Genomic DNA, 18702 nt, shown 5'->3' with positions numbered 1-18702 from the left:
AAACGATGCCTTATGAGGAACGGCTTAGGGAGCTGGGTATGTTTAGCCTGGAGAAGAGAAGGTTAAGGGGTGATATGATAGCCATGTTCAAATATATAAAAGGATGCCATATAGAGGAGGGAGAAATGTTGTTTTCTGCTGCTCCAGAGAAGCGGACACGGAACAATGGATTCAAACTACAAGAAGGAAGATTCCACCTAAACATTAGGAAGAACTTCCTGACAGTAAGAGCTGTTCGACAGTGGAATTTGCTACCAAGGAGTGTGGTGGAGTCTCCTTCTTTGGAGGTCTTTAAGCAGAGGCTTGACAGGCATATTTCAAGAATGCTTTGATGGTGTTTCCTGCTCGGCAGGGGGTTGGACTGGATGGCCCTTGGGGTCTCTTCCAACTCTATGATTCTATGATTCTGCTTGGCTGTCTGGTGGGTTTCTCTCAGTGGGGGTGGGAGGGGGGGAGCCTATGGGACCGTCTCTCCACGGAGGACTTTACGGTCTGCAAATAACAACATCCTAAACAGGGATGCCTTCAGATGTCTTCTAAAAGTCAGATAGTTGTTTATTTCCTTGACAGCTGATGCAGGAATTACAGCTAAAGAGATCCTTGACAGGTGGCCACCCAATCTCTGCTTAAAAACCTCCGAGGAAGGAGAGCTACTACCTTCTGAAGGAGACTGTCTTCATTCTAAGGGAGCCCCAAACCCAATGAATATTCACGGGTCCCTCAGCTCCCCATCACTTCTCGAGTGGAGTATGCATAATTTTTTTAAAAAAATTATTTATTATTTATACCCCGCCCATCTGGCCGGGTTCCCCCCGCCACTCTGGGCGGCTTCTAACAAACACCAAAATACATTAAAATGTCGTGTCCGACTCTTCGTGACCCCATGGACCAGAGCACGCCAGGCACTCCTGTCTTCCACTGCCTCCCGCAGTTTGGTCAAACTCATGTTCGTAGCTTCGAGAACACTGTCCAACCACCTCGTCCTCTGTCGTCCCCATTAAAATTAAAATTAAAATATCACAGATTAAAAACTTCCCTAAACAGGGCTGCCTTTAGGTGTTTTCTAAATGTCAGGTAGTTGTTAATCTCCCTGACCTCCAATGGAAGGGCGTTCCACAGGGAGGGCGCCACCACCGAGAAGGCCCTCTGCCTGGTTCCCTGTAGCTTTGCTTCTCGCAGTGAGGGAACCGCCAGAAGGCCCTCGGCGCTGGATCTCAGTGTCTGGGCAAAACGATGGGGGGGGGGGTGGAGATGCTCCTTCAGGTATACTAGACCGAGGCCGTTTAGGGCTTTAAAGGTCAGCACCAACACTTTGAATTGTGCTCAGAAACATAACAGTATTATAACTCTGGTAAGTGCACAACTTTCACTGAATTGCCTCTCCATAGATATCAAGTTGGTGGAATGTGCCATGTAACAATTTTCTGTCCTCCAGGTGCTGTTTGGGCACATATTAGGAGGCCTTGGGCTATGCCCTCTCCAGGAAACGTTTCCTGGCTCAACTGTCACAACATTTCCCCTGCCAGATGACACACCGGAAGCAGCTTCCAGGGGTCTGGATGGAGCCCCGTGGCTGCAAATCTCTCTCAGCCACTGCAAACCCACTCCCAACTGCTAGTCTTGCCTTCCCAGATGCATTGAAGTAACAAAAAGGAATGAACCGAAAAGCTAACAAACTTATCCCCCTATCCCTCTAGAAAAAAAACTTTTCAGACAAACTCCCCTAGGGAAATACATTGAAAAACGCACCTCTTCATCCTTAGCAGAGAACAACACAGAGGTTTCTTCCTATATACATAAAACGTAAGGGTGTCGTCAAGCTGCAGTTTGCATGGTTGTCAACAGGCAGCCATGCCAACTCCAGGGGGATGACAGAACAGCAGGCAAGCACGTGAGCGAACGCACGGGGCAAGTGGCAGTTGGTCACAGAATTGTACAGTTGGAAGGGATCCCAAGGGATCCCATTATTACTATCATCATCATCATCTAAATGAGCTGGACTAAATGAGCCATTAGCCTGATCCAGCAAGCTCTTCGTATATTCTTATGAAATATCTGAAGGGCACCAGGTTAACAAAGTCTTCACTAATGGATCTCCTATTGAATCTATTCATTCGGCGAATTCTTCCTGGTTTAGAGGGCTGGGTGTGGTTCTTTTCTTGTCCTTGTTGCTGCTGACATTGCATTTACTTGACAGTTATGCCAAAGCAAGTGCTCTGGGCCCTCCTTTCCCCGAGAGTGAACGGTTAGCATTTTGCATGACAACATCACTAGAATGTAAACAGCACCACCTAGAGATGGGCTGATCTCCATGTTCCCAAGCCAGTTCTGACAAAGGAGCTGGAGGGACAGATTGTAGACGTGGATGGCGAATGGAAGCTGTGACCCGGGGAGACCCAGGTTCAAATCCTTGTTTGCCCATGAAGCTACTCTGCAGAGCTGTTGTCAGGATGTCGTGGGATTCTCCCCGGAGGTCCTTGGAAAGACAAGCTCAAAGGCATCTTTCTGGACAATTTCAAGATGTATGGGGAGATGACGTTCTTCTCCCCGTTTGAGGGAGCTTTCCAAGGAGCTTAGTCTTGAAACGCAAAGGACGGTCAATGGAGCTGACATCAAAGGCCATTTCCTGCAATCTGGAAGAGGCAGAAAGTTGCAACAGACGCATTTGGGCTGGTGTGGTTTGAGTTAATGTAAACTTCCTCCCCTACAGAATCTCATGGTATTTCCTGATTCCTACACAGACCCACACTCACCCCACCCTGGTGTGATTCCCACAGTTTATTTTTCCCTGAGGGAATTTTGCTTTATGGAAACTCCTGGCACGTCAAATTGTGTCCTGGATTTCGGCATGATTGTTATCTTTTAAATACTTGCTGTTGCAGATTGAATCTCACCACTTCCTCTCAGAAATAATCTCTTAGTCTTTTTTCCTTCCAACCCCCCCCCCAATAAATAAATAAATAATCCTCAAAAAGGTAATTTAGGATGAGGAATGAATGGGGTAGTGTTATAGGAATTCTAAGGTCTCATATATATATAAATCATATGTTCATCAATGTACAAGGCAAACACATCCATAAGTATATAAACCACGTGTCTGAAATAGTACAGGAGAGCAATCCTGAAGCCATTTTGACTCTCCCAAATTGACCTCAAATATTTCTCTGCGAGGAGGAAGGGAATGGGAAAACCTCCCCATTGTCTCTTTGCTCAAATCCTGTCTTAAGGATCTCAAAAGGAATAGCCAGGCTGCCCAGGGAGAAGAATCTAAAATATCAAAATTATCAATAAAAGATGGTTAAAACGTATTTCAAAACATTACACACACACACACACACACACACACACACACACACACACACACACACACTATCTTCATAGTATATATAAAGCAGGTTCCCAAAAGAGTACAGTGAAGGTGTCTGCCTGATGTCAATAGGCAGGGAGTTCCAAAGTGTAGGTTGTTTCTGGCATCCGTCTGTCTTGAGAGACAATGGAGTGTGCCTCTGGGGGTGAAGTCAAACTTCTGTGTTAGCAGCACCGAAGTGACCTCTGCAGGGCGCAAGCCTGGGCAGCGTGTCTGGAGGTCCTGAGTTGCCCAGACGGCAAGACCCCCCTCTTGTCCTTGCTGACGGGGTCCAAAATAAAGCAGAGCAAGATGTTTGGCACCAGCTTGGCTGCAGGAGTTGCCAGAAGGAGGCGTACAAGGAGTCATCCAACCGCCTTAGGGACTCCAATCCAGATTTGTGTAGGGTTCACTCCTGAGCCTTTTCATGTTGTTGTTTAGTCGTTTAGTCGTGTCCAACTCTTCGTGACCCCATGGACCAGAGCACACCAGGCACTCCTGTCTTCCACTGCCTCCCGCAGTTTGGTCAGACTCATGTTCATAGCTTCGAGAACACTGTCCAACCATCTCGTCCTCTGTCTTCCCCTTCTCCTTCTTGTGCCCTCCATCTTTCCCAACACCAGGGTCTTTTCCAGGGAGTCTTCTCTTCTCATGAGGTGGCCAAAGTATTGGAGCCTCAGCTTCACGATCTGTCCTTCCAGTGAGCACTCAGGGCTGATTTCCTTCAGAATGGATAGGTTTGATCTTCTTGCAGTCCATGGGACTCTCAAGAGTCTCCTCCAGCACCATAATTCAAAAGCATCAATTCTTCGGCGATCAGCCTTCTTTATGGTCCAGCTCTCACTTCCATACATCAATACTGGGAAAACCATAGCTTTAACTATACGGACCTTTGTCGGCAAGGTGATGTCTCTGCTTTTTAAAATGCTGTCTAGGTTTGTCATTGCTTTTCTCCCAAGAAGCAGGCGTCTTTTAATTTCGTGACTGCTGTCACTGAGCCTTTTCATAGAATCATAGAATCATATAGTTGGGGGAGACCACAAGGGCCATCCAGTCCAACCCCCTGTCAAGCAGGAAACACCATCAAAGCATTCTTGACATATGCCTGTCAAGCCTCTGCTTTCTTCCCCCAGAAAATATCCCACAAGGTAGCAGAGGTTTAGGATCAGCGTATTCCTTCTCCTAGATGGGCTCCCTTCCCAGGGTGACGAGCCCCAACTGCTCCTCATTTCCTTCTACAGCATTAAAAGATAGATTTATTAGAAGTTTTATCAGAAGCAGGTTATTATACGGCACCTCTAGCTGTGCCACTTCTGCAGATCAAGGTGGCCAAGTGGTGCCACACACGCTCAGGTGATCTGCAAGCAAACTGGTCCCAAGGTGCTAAGGGCTTTATATATGAAGAGCAACATCATGGTCAATGGTCAGAGGTGATGGGAGCTGGCTTGATCCAGCAGCCTCTTTTTTACGTCCTGCGTTCTTCAGATTTTCCGCAAGGCTCGCAGAAAGCTTCCGCATTGAATGAAATCAGTTGCAGGGGGGGAAATATGTGACGGATGAAGTTATGCAAAGCCGCAGAGTATCCGAGCTCCAGACGCCCGTCTCCAAAACAGAACACAAACATAGTTGATGGGGGTGACATTTCCGCCCAAACCAAAGTTGCGAAATTGGGTGTGCTTCGTATACCCAAAAGACTGGGGTCCAGGACATCCAAGAGTCATTCGTCCTCTTCTGCATCTGGTGGCTATCCTGGCCGGTGTTAAGCACTCTGACTCAGAAGGGAGCATTGCGATGGGTGGGGTACCAGCGTCTAGGCTGTCTGCCCTACCAAGGAGAGTCAAGGCGGAGGGAGAGAATCAGCAGGAGCAGGAGAATTGGGGTCTCTCTCTCTCTTTGCCCCCACCCCACCCCCTTGGCCGATCTTATCCGAGATTCCTCTATCAGTTCTGCTGAGACAGGCCAAGCCCCATCAGGTCTCCTCAGCTTTCCCCTGGGGGAGAGAGAGGAAGCAGAGAGCTCGCTCCATCACCTTTGCTGAAAGCCCAGCTGCATCAGGGTCAAGATGGGGTGGTGGTGGCCGTATTTAGAAACGGGTGGGATGGACTCCCTTGGAAGGTTGTGACTCTGGTTCATTCGAGGATTTAAAGCAGTGGTTTTATTTTATTTATTCACTTATTTTATTTGTATCCCGCTCTTCATCGAAACATCTCAGGGCAGTTCACAAGATAAAAGCACAAAGAAGAAGAGAGGAGAAAGGTTGGGTGGCCACCTGCCATGGGAACTTTAGTTGAGATTCCTGCATTGCAGGGAGCTGGGCTTGATGACCCTCAGGGGTCCCTTCCAACTCTACAGTTCTCAGATTCTGTGATGCCTGAGTTTTGATTTTGATTTCCCTCGTCTCTCCCTGTCCCTTATCACTTGTGTGCAATGTTTTTTTTCAGATTGTAAACCTGTGGGTAGGGTTTACATATAAGCTAAACAAGCTATAGCCTAGGGCCCCACTCTCTCGGGGCCCCCAAAAAATTTACAGGGAAAAAAACCTGGATGTACATTTCCAAAATATAAGATAAAGAAACCAAATGAAATAAAACCTACATACAGCAACAGTGTTTAGTGTTGTGTAGGCTCCTATGATGTAAGTCATGGGCCCCGCCTGCTAGCCTGCTCCCTCAAATATCACTGGTTTGCTCCTTTCTATATCAATTACTTTGATAAAATACATATTTTGTTATGTGCAAAGGGCTTTAGATACCCATTAGGTCCACAAAAAACAGAGACAATTTGTCGTTGACAAAGGACAGCTGGACATAGAAAGGGCCCCATTACCTTCAGTAGCTCAGGGCCTCATCAAACCTACATCCGGCCCTGGGTAGGGACCATATTTAAGTCACTCTGGAGCCAGAAATCATTTTGGCTTGAATAGCAGGGTAGAAATGGTCCAAATCAGTGGCTTTCAACCAGTGGGCCGTGGCACCCTGGGGTGCCTTGAAGGATGGCTAGGGGTGCCGCAGGCCTTTCTCCCTCTTTCCCTCCCTACTCGGGTGCCCTCTTGCGTCTCTGCCTCCCAAAGGCTTGCATGGATGTTTGTTGCAGCAGGATCTCCACCCCTAGGCTACTGGTTTCTGGAAAGTCTTGAGAACTCCATATATGAATTCTTTCCTCTTGCAGAGGGGGAAGCGGAGGGAGCTTTGGTGACGCTGGCCGTGGAAGTGATTTCCTGGGTGTGTCCCTCTTCAGCAAATGTGTGTCTGGGGGTTCCCCACGCCAAGAAGCTGAGTCACCAAAGCACTGGAAGATGACTCACCAATACGGAGAAATAATACTAGGGTTAAAAACACCAAAATGACATCCTGGGGCTCAAGAAAGGGGAAAGTGTTTTCATTTTGCGTTTAGCAACGGCTCTTCTCCCACAAACAAGAAAGTTGCCAATATTGGAGAAGGGAAAAACTTTTAGCGGTTTTAAAACTGTAACAGCCAGATGGGCAGGGTATAAATAAATGATTATTATTGTTATTATTATTATTATTATTTCTTTGAGGCAGAGCTACTTGATTTTGGTTCCTCTGTAAAGCATCAGACACAATCATATTCATTACTATGACTTGTTATTTTTAGTAGTAGTGGTAGTAATAATAATGATGATGATGTATAATAAAATAATATTTATTCCAAAAAAATGTCTATACCACTTGATTGGGGAGAAAACGCTCAAAGCACTTTACAAAAAGAACAATACAATTATTAGTAAAAACAATTAAAACATTCAGAAAATTAAATACAGGTAGGTAGCAGTGTTGGTCTGACGTAGTCAAAACAAAATTTTAAAAAATCCTTCCAATAGCACCTTAGAGACCAACTAAGTTTGTCATCCCCTTCATGGATCACTGCTTTGTCATGGCGAAGGGGCTTGAATAACTCAGAGAAGCTATGAGCTATGCCATGCAGGGCCACCCAAGATGGACAGGTCATAGTGGAGAGTTTTGACTAAACGTGATCCACCTGGAGAAGGAACTGGCAAGCCACTCCAGTATCCCTGCCAAGAAAACTCCATGGACAAAGACAACACTCACTGGAAGGACAGATCGTGAAGCTGAGGCTCCAATACTTTGGCCACCTCATGAGAAGAGAAGAATCCTTGGAAAAGAGCCTGATGTTGGGAAAGATTGAGGGCACTAGGAGAAGGGGACGACAGAGGACGAGATGGTTGGTCAGTGTTCTCGAAGCTATGAACATGAGTTTGACCAAACCGCGGGAGGCAGTGCAAGACAGGAGTGCCTGGCGTGCTATGGTCCATGGGGTCATGAAGAGTCGGACACAACTAAACAACAACAACAAGTTTGTCATAGGTATGAGCTTTCGTGTATCTGAAGAAGTGTGCATGCACACGAAAGCTCATACCAAACTCAGAAAATTAAAGTTAGTGTTTCACCCGACCCCACTATCCAAGCAGTATGATATTTCAGGGGTTCCAGGCACTTGCCCAAGGTTCGGTGTCCTTGGAATGAGGCACAGACATATGTCTCAATGTCCCGGGACGTTTTGATTTCAACTCTATGATTTCTATAAAACCAAAACGCACACCAGCTTTCTAGATCTCTGGTAAGGCTTGGTTATCAAGAGGCAGGGAGTTCCAAAGTGTAGGTAGCACCGCACTTAAAAACACAAACAAACAATACTTCGTTGTGCTTAGATTAATCTCACAGATATAATGGGAAAAACTGGTTTTAATAAATGAATACAGAATATTTGTCACTTAAGAAAAGTGTTGAAGCTGCAAAGAGATAGAGGGAAGTCAACTAATATAGCAATAATAACAGCAATAACGACTATACTGTAATAAGAACGACATTTAAACATTACGCGCTTTTGAACAGGACCATGCTGAACCATGGAAAAGCAGTACGCATGCGCGCCCCGGGGCTACACATCTTCCCCGCCCCTCCTTGCCTTCCTTAAGAGGCAGGGCGCATGCGCTGTGGCAAGCCTGGAAAGGTTTGGCTGTTGCGGGAGGGAGATTGAGCGAGTGAGAAAGGGGCGGGGCAAGGCAAGGAGCGCCCTTTCCCGATTGGCTGCTTTCCACGGCCTCCGGGCCCCGCCCCTCCCCGCGAGCCGCCACGTCAGTCAAAGCAACGCCCGCCGCCGGGATCCTGCGCGTGCGCGCTGGGAGGCGCCTCGCCGCTTCTCCCCGCAGCCGGCGTCTCGCGAGGGGAGGGGGGCGCAGAAGGAGGGAGAGAGCGGCGCGTGCACGCGGAGGGTAAGTGCGTGGGTACGTGGGCGCCCGTGGTGAGGGGGAGTAAATCAGTGGGGGAGTCCTCGTGGGGGGCAGGAGACAGGGAGACCCCTAGGGAACCGGCAGAGCAACGAGAGCGCCTCTGAGCGTGTGCAGAGCGCCCGCCCACTAGCCTCCCGCGGGCCCGTCACTCGGGTGGAAGGCGGCTTCCAGGCGAGCCCAGTTCCCCTCCGCACTTCAATGGGTGTGAAATACTTCTTCCGCCTCCCAGGTAAGCTTTGAGGGTGGGGGCGGGTTTGTAACATGACAGGTGCCAGTCTGGGAATGGATCGCAGTCCCCGGACGGCAGGGAGGGATGCGTGGGCACTTGCCTATTATTTGCACGCTTTATTTGCAAGATGCATGCTCCCCTGAACCTTCCTTTTTGCTATACCCGAGTGATCTGTGGCACACGCTCGGTTGCATGAATGCATCTTGCGCGCATGAACTGATTCAGGTACAATCTGCTGTGGAGCTGGACTTGCTGGTGCCCAGTGTGGGAAACAGCCCTCAGGTACAGGTTCCATGGCCAGAAGACCCTCTGTGTTTCCATATCTGTTATGTGAGAGAGGCGTTAAGAGTTTTGGACTAGGACATGGGAGACCCGGGTGCGAATCCTCACTTGGCCATGAAGCTCTCCCTGGGCCAGTCCCTACCTCTCAGCCTAACCTACCTCACAGGGGGGTTGTGGGGATTGAAGAAAGCCTCCGTCTGGCCTCCCAGTTGTCAGACTTGGAGATAACTGGAGCACTGCTATAGTTACCAGCTGTAAGGGGCTTTCCATTTGGGGCATCCACTTGGCACCAGTGAGAATAAGATGCTGGACTAGGCAGATCTTTGGCCTGATAGAAGGCGGCTTTTTATGTTTGTCCTTATGGGTTATTCATAGAATCGTAGAGTTGGAAGGGACCCAGGGGTCATCTAGTCCAGCCCCCTGCAATGCAGGAATCCTGCCCTTAGCTGTCCGTGGGGGGGGGGGAGGAACTCGAACCACCAACTTTCGGGTTAACAGCCGGACACCATTTATTATTACATTTATATCCCACCTTTCCTCTAAGGAGGACAAGGTGACGTACACAATTGCGTTTAATCCTCACAACCACCCTGCAAAGTAGGCTAAATTAAGAGACAGCAACTGGCACAAGGTCATGCAGTGAACTTCATGGCAGAGTAGGGATTTGAACTCTCGGTCTCCCACACCCTGTTCCAGCGCTCTTTAAGCTTTTCAGCACAATGGGTTAGAAGGGAAGATGCTGGCCGCTAGTGAGAGCTGTGGAACATCTACGTTTCTGAAATAAAGATAAAATGTAATTTTGTCAGCCAAAGAGATTTGAGCTCAAATGCTTCTTTAGGAATGGTGTGCCAAGTCAGATGAGAAGGATAACTATGAATTCACACCCACTTTCCAACAAAAGTACACGGATGCAAAATGTAGCCAGCTATTTCCTTGTTTGCTTTCTTCACATTATAGCAAACATTTCCTTCACGTCTTTCTTACCCTTAACAGTTGACTCAACTGCAGAATTTATTTCTGTATGTTGGACGGGGATCCTTACACCTTGCAACTGAGGTGTGGACATCAAGGAAAGAGGGCCGGGCATTGAGAGCTGATTTAGGTCTGGATTCGGCCAGTGGAATTCTTGACTCTCTTCCTGTGAACAGCAGACACCCCCTTCCAATGACACATCATACAGATTCACTTATTTAGTCATACTGTGTACTGCTTTAATAACTCCAGGCTGTGAAACAGTTTATAAATTGGTGTTTTTTTAAAAAAAAAAAAAGTATTTTTTTAAGTGCTCCTGGTTCCACAAGTGGCTTGTTATATGTCAAAGATGGAGGAACCTGTGATCAGGTGCTTTTGTACCTGTGATCAGATCCAGTATACCTGAAGGAGCGTCTCCATCTCCATCGTTCTGCCCAGACACTGAGGTCCAGCACCGAGGGCCTTCTGGTGGTTCCCTCATTACAAGAAGCCAAGGTACAGGGAACCAGGCAGAGGGCCTTCTCGGTAGTGGCACCTGCCCTGTGGAATGCCCTCGCACCAGATGTCAAAGAGAAAAAGAACTACCAGACTTTTAGAGGACATCTGAAGGCAGCCCTGTTGAGGGAAGCTTTTAATGTTTAATAAATTATTGTATTTTAATATTTCTGTTGGAAGCTGCCCAGAGTGGCTGGGGAGGCCTGGCCAGATGGGCGGGGTATAAATAATAATAATATATTATTATTATTATTATTATTATTATTATTATTATTATTATTATTGACTCCATCTCCCATCAGCCCTCTCACTGTCCATTCTGGCTGGGGCTGATGGGAGTTGGAGTCAACAACACTTGGAGACCACAGGTCCCCTACTTCTGCTCTACAGCATGGGAAAGGGACCTTTGAAGCCTTGCCTTCACACTTTCCATCCTGTAGATCCCCAACCTGGTGCCCTCCAGATGTTTTGGACTGCAGCTCCCATCAGCCCCAGCCAGCATGGTCAGTAATGATGGAAGTTTTAGTCTGGATCACGTGTTAAGGGTAGCCAAGAATTGGTGCAGTGAGTTTAGCTGGCACTCACTTTGGCTTAGGAACATTAGCGTGGGAAAATGATCGTTGGTGTGTACAAGACCCTTCCCTCTTGCCTGCCAATACACAAAAGGGGAAATATGAAATTGGCTATCTGCTTTCAGTCTTTGTAGAGATGACTAGCTTTAGGCAGACTATAAGAGAAAGCTCACTCTTGGCTGGAATAATGCTAATTTCTTGTAATTTTGTGGTCTGCACAAATTACAGTATGAATGATAGTAGCCCTTGCTCTGTAAAATGTTTAATATTTTTGTTTCCTCGAGAAAAGAAAGCCCTCCAAACGCAAACATTGTTATCTGAAAGTTCATATTCTGTGCTTGGGGTGTTTGTTTAACCCCAGGTCCTGGTGTATTTTTTTAGTTCAAAGAACCTGTCTGATGAAAAAATAAATATTGCTTTAATGTTAACCTTTCGTTGCGTCAGAGACATGCTGCTATACAATCATGTTCTTATTTATCTTACATTTCAGAAGGCTGGCATTGATATGGAGTGTATATTTTAACTTCTGAAAGTTTCGGTACAAGTGACAAACATTTGTAGATGGTATCTTTGAATCACATGCATTATTATGATTTTATGTTTTAGCTGTGAGTTAAAGTAAGGAACATGGCTAGTTTAAAAGATACTTGGAAGAGCAGGCCCTTGTCAAATTCTTGTCTCTCTCTTGGCACCTGAAAGGAACAGTTTAAATTATTCCTGTGTTCTAGTGTAGCCTTATTGGGTTTTTGCATTGCGCCCAGGCAGGGACAAAGACAGTCAATAACGACACCGAGGGTTGAATTCAATTCAGAGAAAGAGTTTAATCTCTGTATAGAGAGACTCTTGGTGATCCATACTTCACGACAAGAGTAAAGAAAGACAAATTTGCAAAGATTCTTATACACTTCTTGGGCTCCTTCCCCCTCCTCAGGAATTTACTCTGTAAGTGTGCGCATGCAAGAGGGGCATAGGTTACAAATACATATATGGATCTTCCTGTGTCCTGTCCTTCTCATAAACACATGCTGACTCAACAAAGCCTTCAGCCTTGAGTAAGGCTAGTTTGTGCATCAAGCTAGCAACTTCCAGCGTCAGGCTGGAAGTGCATTATCCTTTGATAAGCCCCTCTATGCCTCTCGTTCTGTCTTCCAGACAAGGCCAGCTATTCGGCCTTGACAGCAAGCAGGGCATCCTGTCTCACTGTTGAATGTTTTCATTACACTTTGACACAGAGGCACAGAGGCAATGGAAAGCATTTTAAGGAGAAAAGCATCCAAGGAATATGGAGGCTAAGCCACACAATCAGAATTATACAATGCAGACTATATGGTCAGATTTAGCCCAATAATACAATTAGCAAATCTCTTTCTCCACTAGATTCCGTTTTTCTAACATTTCTTAACCCGGGGATAAATTTGTGTATTTGCACTGGGAATAGAAGGTAAGTCAAAATTAGGAGCAGAGCCATAGGCTGCCTGGAAAGTTTAGGACAAGACGAAGGTCAGTTTGGCATTATTTAAGGCTAGTCTAAGGACTGAAACACCGAACAGCTGTTAGCCACATTGAGTAACTGTATGGGGTTAGAAAGGCAGGAAATAAACTTAAAACGAGCAAAAAACATAGAAACGCTAAACTATTTCCAAATGTGAATCATTGTGTTTTTTAATTCCAGTTACGCCAGTTGCAGTCTCAGCTGCCATGATGCCTGCAGCAACAGTAAAGCCGGACACCACGCCATTGTATGACCCTCGCCTCCTTCAGGAACTGGACTGGAGTCAGAACGCCGTGGCATTTTCCCCTGCTATTTCTCCTGCGGAACCGGGCAGCGGTTTAGTTTTGCGACCACTTTGCATTGCCGACATCAGCAAAGGTACAGCTCACTGTACTCTGAACGCCTAAGTCAGGCACCCCCAAACTGCGGCCCTCCAGATGTTTTTGGCCTACAACTCCCATGATCCCTAGCTAACAGGACCAGTGGTTGGGGAAGATGGGAATTGTAGTCCAAAACATCAGGAGGGCCGGAGCTTGGGGATGCCTGGCCTAAGTCCACTTGAACTCAAAGGCTACATATGCCCATCATAACCCAGGGCTGCATTCGATTGTTGGTCTTGGATAGGAGGGGCTTAAAATCATTCAGAACGTAGAAAGCACTCTTTATCCGTTTTGCTAGGTTTTGTGTGGTTCCTCTCCTCTGCTAGTTTGTGTGTGATTTTCCATTTTTGGAGGTGTTTTTATTAACTTTATTCTATGCTGCCCTGGTAGCTTTGCTAAAGGGCTGTCTAAAATCTTGCCCATTTCACTCCACTTTGAAAAACTGTATTGTAGTGGCTTTTTAGATCTTGTCTCTCACATCACTCCGGACACTGAATTGTGGACACTACTTGTGGAATCTCTACTTGAATATCCAGTTTTGTGCTTGTCTTGAAAAATACATTCATGCAAACTCTTTCTCTCTTGCAGGCTTTTTAAAAGTTTTAGGTCAGCTGACTGAAACGGGAATTGTCAGCCCTGAGGAATTCATCAGTGAGTACCTTGTTGTATTTTGCAGCTTGGGTGAAGGGAACGGGGGGGGGGGGGGGTTTGCTTCAGTGCAGCTGTCTCACCGACCTTGCTTGGCTTGCCTTGTTGGTAAATCGTGAGCTCATGGGTGTGAGGAGTGGTTTAAGTAGCAAAAAAAAAGCAGGGGGAACCCAGTCACTGGGCAGCCTATACATTTGACTACATCGATTACACATCGCTGTTGCTTGCCTTTCCCGTGAGAGGCCCTCACGTTCTATTCACGTGCTTGTCAAGGGTTAGGTGCAGTATATTCTGGCAGATCGTTTATAGGTGCCAGGCAAAATCGTTTCTCTATAACTAGGCCTTTGTTATTGTTGTTGTTTAGTCGTGTCTGACTCTTCGTGACCCCATGGACCAGAGCACGCCAGGCACTCCTGTCTTGCACTGCCTCCTGCAGTTTGGTCAAACTCATGTTTGTAGTTTCGAGAACACTGTCCAACCATCTCGTCCTCTGTCGTCCCCTTCTCCTAGTGCCCTCAATCTTTCCCAACATCAGGGTCTTTTCCAGGGAGTCTTCTCTTCTCATGAGTTGGCCAAAGTATTGGAGCCTCAGCTTCAGGATCTGTCCTTCCAGTGAGCACTCAGGGCCGATTTCCTTCAGAATGGATAGGTTTGATCTTCTTGCAGTTCATGGGACTCTCAAGAGTCTCCTCCAGCACCATAATTCAAAAGCATCAATTCTTCGGCGATCAGCCTTCTTGATGGTCCAGCTCTCACTTCCATACATCACTACTGGGAAGTGAGAGTAGTTATAACTTTGGCTGATTGAACATTCTAGGGTCTTTTAAATGTGTGTTTGTGGGAGAGGGAGTTATTGGTTTGCTTTTGTTTTTGTTTTTATTAAGTATTTTGTGTTCTCATTTTGTATTTTTATGTTGTCAACTGCCCTGGGATCTTTATATGAAGGGTGGTATACAAATTTAGTAAGTAAGTAAGTAAGTAAGTAAGTAAGTAAGTAAGTAAGTAAGTAAGTAAGTAAGATAATAATAATCTGGGTAGGCAAACCTGAGCAGAGCTATAGGAAAACCCCATACCAGGGGAATGTTGATCCTTTTACCAAGAATGCTCCTCCCTGTATTTTCTAGAAACGTTTGACCACATGAAGAGTTCTGGGGACTACTACGTTACAGTAGTGGAAGATACTATTCTAGGAGAGATTGTGGCTACTGCAACTTTAGTCATAGAACACAAGTTTACTCACTCGTGCGCAAAGGTATGTTGGGGGTGCGGGAAATACTGTTGCTGTGAATAAGGTCTGGCACTTTCTAGTACTCAGCGGCTAAGTGGTCTTGCCTGTCTTCACAGAGGGGCAGAATAGAAGACGTTGTTGTAACCGGAGAATGCAGAGGAAAACAACTCGGAAAATTGTAAGTAGCTGTTAACCGTTCCAGTAGCTCACCAGCCGGGTTCTACAGAGTGGTGCCAGCTGCCTCTTACATGCCCCACAAGACCTAAGTGAGCAAATGAGGAAGGACCACCTCTCCCCATATGAACCAACCCAGACCTTGCAGTCATTCTATGAAGCCTTTCTTTGGGTGCCTCCTCTCTGAGAGGCCCAGAGGGTGGCAACATAAGAAAGGGCCTTTTCCGAGGTGCCTCCCCACTTGTGGAATGCTCTTCCCAGAGAGACTCACCTGGCGCCTTCATTACATATCTTTAAGCCCCAGACAAAAACTTTCCTCTTCTTCCAGGCCTTTGGCGGATTAAACAAGCTGTGGCCTTTTAAACTGTAGGAGGGGTGTTGTTTGTTTGCTACTATGTTATGCATTTTTTTGTTTTTATACTGTAAACTGCCCTGTGCTCCTTGGATGAATGGTGATATAGAAATTTAATAAAAAAGAACAATAGCAATAAAAATCACCAATGGTGACTGACGCCCTCCCCCAAACACACATTCTGCAAGGCTAAACTTCTTCTAAAGCAATAAATTGATATTTATGGAACACCTTTCAAGCATCCCAAACTAGTCATATTCATTCTTTACAACCATTCTGTAATATGGGGCCGGTATTATCCCTGTATTGCAGGAGGGAGGTTGAGGCAAGAGGCTTTCTGAAGACCACTTAGCTTTATGACAAGTTCTCCAACACTTGAATCAGCAATTTTACAGCTCATGCCCTTTGCCCATGGATGGGGAATTTGTGGGTCTCCTAATGATGTTGGACTGATGCGCCCAGCATGATGTATCATCCGAGTTGATCTGGTGGGTCACAGCTTCATCACCCTGATTTATTCCGGAAGTGTGATGCCGCAGCTGGGAGCATTGGGCTTATGGGAACATAAAGAGCTGTCTTATACAGTCAGACCTTTGGTCTATCCAGTTCAGTATTGTCTACAGTAAATGACAGCAGCTATCCAGTGTTTCTTAAGAGAAAACTACAGCCCGTGGGCCAGATGCAGCCCAATTGGCCTCCCAATCCGGCCCGCGACGACCCCCGCCGCATGCTCTTACGGCGCGCAGTGCGGCGGCACACTTCCAGGTCGGAAAAAAAGCGCCGAAAATCGTTTGTGCGCATGCGTATGGGCCTCTCCCAACCCAGAAGAGGTCATTTCCGGTGCACTTCTGGGTTGGGGGGAGGCCCATACGCATGCGCACAAACAATTTTCGGCAATTTTTCCAACCTGGAAGCGTGCGACCGTGCTAGTAAGTGTGTGCGCGCATGCGCACGGGCGCACACTCCCCCGCCCTCCGGCCCACTGCGTGCACTCCCCTGCCAGGTAAGTCTGGGGACCCGTTTTATACCTTCTGAATTACCCCTGATCATATTATAAAGTACAGTGGTGCCTTGCTAGACGAATTTAATTCATTCCACGGGTCTTTTCTTATAACGAAAAATTCATCTAGCGAATCCCATAGGAATGCATTGAATTTTTTTTTGCCCATAGGAACGCATTAATTGAATTTCAATGTATTCCTATGGGAAACCGTGATTCGCTAAACGAATTTTTCGTAAAATGAATTAGTCTAGCGAGGCAACCTTTCGTTAAGCGGAAATTTCATTAAGCAGGGCATTCGTTAAGCGAGGCACCACTGTTGTGTTCTGGGTTATAAACCAAGCACTGCTAGGAGTTGCTTCTTTTTGTTTTCCAATGTATTTATCAATTTAAAAAATGGTGTGACACAAGCTACTTTTTATTCTGAACATGTGGCCTGGAGAAAAAGTTTGCGAACCCCTGCCCTAGTTAAGAGAGTCCTTTTGGACTTTCCTTATTCCATCACAATGATGTATCTGTCTCATCTTACTGTATACTCCCCCCCTGCAATTAGTGTCTCCTTCCACTCATTTCTTGCAGGGTTAGAGTTGGAAAGTGGGAGTTTCCTATTGTTTTCTCTTTGCTGAAAAGTAGCTCCTACTATCCATTTGGGCATGGTGGTAGCAGCGCTGATGTGTAGATTCAGGATTGCCTGGTACATGCAGTTTGGCGTCCTTTTGCAAGAGTATACCCATACAGTTTGTTTCAAAGTATTGACTCTTGTCATCTTCTTCTTCTAGATTGATGTCAACTCTCACATTGCTAAGTAAGAGACTGAATTGCTACAAAATAACTCTTGAGTGTCAGCCCAAAAATGTTGCTTTCTATGAAAAATTTGGATATTCAGTATCTGAAGAAAATTACATGTATAAAAGATTCTTCAATTAAAGAACTTCCAGCTGTAATCTCATGCAATGGACTGTTGGTGGAGGACTGTCTCTTTTCTCTTAATGAAATTAACACCTCCAGAGATGGGACAACAAATACAGTACCAGCAGACTCTGATTTAGGTTTCCTTGCTGACAGGAAACATTTTAGAAGCCATTTCCTACTATTAATGCTTTTTGCTGGCTGGGATGTGAAAGATGATTGCCAGGTGGTGGTGGTGTTTTAACCAAAGGTTATATTTTTACCTGATTTCTTTCTTGCCTTGTATTTTTCTAGGTCTTGTGCTGCTTTGTGTTGCCAATTCAATGGTGGTTAATGAGGCAGGACTGACTTGTGATGTTTTTAGTCATGTGGGTAGGAGAAAGGCAAGGTCTCTACCAGGCTGTTACCGGTCTTGACGTTAGTACGCCTCAGGTCTTCATGGGCCCCTGAAGAGCCCTGCAATGATTGATTTGTCGTGCAGTGGCCTGAGCAGTTCTATTCGTCCCCTAGCAATCACAATTGGTAAAAATTATTGCTTACACAAAGAACCTGCATTTGTAAAATATTCTTATTTTTTGTAGCTGTGAAAAGGCGGTGGGGCCAGGGGGCCCTCTTTTCCAGCATGGGCTATCACGTGTATGCTTTGCAAAAGCAATCTTCTGCCATGCTAACCCACTCAGCAGATTGTTACAGACCCCAAATCAAAATCATCTCAGAGGCTCTCCGTGCTTAGCACTTTTTGCCATTAGCCGGCAATAACGTACAACTTTCCTCCCACCATTTCAACCTGAAGGGGGTAGTCTTCTTGGGCATTACAAGCAAATGAAGGGCACTGCAGAAAAGTTTTGTAGTTGAGTAAATAGCTTTATAAAATAATACTGAGGGCTACTGTAAGTGGATTTCATGCATTTTGTGGTACTCTATAAAAACTTTATTGGGGATGACTAAAGTTTATTTATTCAGGTTTTTAAAAAAGCACTGTAAGACATAAATAAATGGAGGCTTGTTAATCTTTTGAATTATGGTTTTCCTTCTTCATTGGTCTAGATGTGCTCTGGTTGGCCAGCTGTTTTATTTGGGTGTTTGTGGAGTTCATCCACGTGGGACAATTAAATACTGTTGGATGGAGAACATGTTTGAAGTTAAGTGGACCATAACCTGTGGAGGGGGCTAATCCACAACTTAAGTTACAGATCTAAAGGAGATTGCTGAATCAATTGGCCTTTAAATTGCAGCCAGGAAAAGGCACAAGAGCCTCCCAGAGCCTGGTAAGCAAGGTGGAGAGCTTAAAAGCGCTCTGCCTTTCATAGGGGACAAGGCTTGCTTGGTGTACGAGCTCCAGAACAGTAGG

General features: G+C 46.0%; 1 protein-coding gene across 3 annotated transcripts; it reads left to right on the top strand.

Annotated features, from left to right (window-relative positions):
- Window positions 1-8373: 8373 nt before the first annotated feature.
- On the top strand, window positions 8374-18370 carry GNPNAT1 (glucosamine-phosphate N-acetyltransferase 1). 3 transcript variants are annotated; one of them, XM_035099402.3, is made up of 6 exons: window positions 8374-8600; window positions 12841-13038; window positions 13629-13691; window positions 14813-14940; window positions 15033-15094; window positions 17222-18370. In XM_035099402.3, exons 2-6 carry the CDS (start codon window positions 12867-12869, stop codon window positions 17367-17369), a joined length of 573 nt encoding a protein of 190 aa, XP_034955293.3. In that variant the 5' UTR covers window positions 8374-8600; window positions 12841-12866; the 3' UTR covers window positions 17370-18370. The 3 variants fall into 3 exon arrangements, with proteins under 3 accessions (XP_034955293.3, XP_034955208.3, XP_088512099.1); XM_035099317.3 differs by having other exon boundaries at window positions 8488-8847; XM_088655973.1 differs by lacking the exon at window positions 8374-8600 and adding an exon at window positions 11045-11099.
- The last annotated feature ends 332 nt before the right edge of the window (window positions 18371-18702 follow it).

This window comes from Zootoca vivipara, chromosome 1, assembly GCF_965207765.1.
Source record: "Zootoca vivipara chromosome 1, rZooViv2.hap1.1, whole genome shotgun sequence".
In the NCBI taxonomy this organism is placed as follows: Eukaryota; Metazoa; Chordata; class Lepidosauria; order Squamata; family Lacertidae; genus Zootoca; species Zootoca vivipara.
This window is presented reverse-complemented; position numbering and strand designations above follow the sequence as displayed.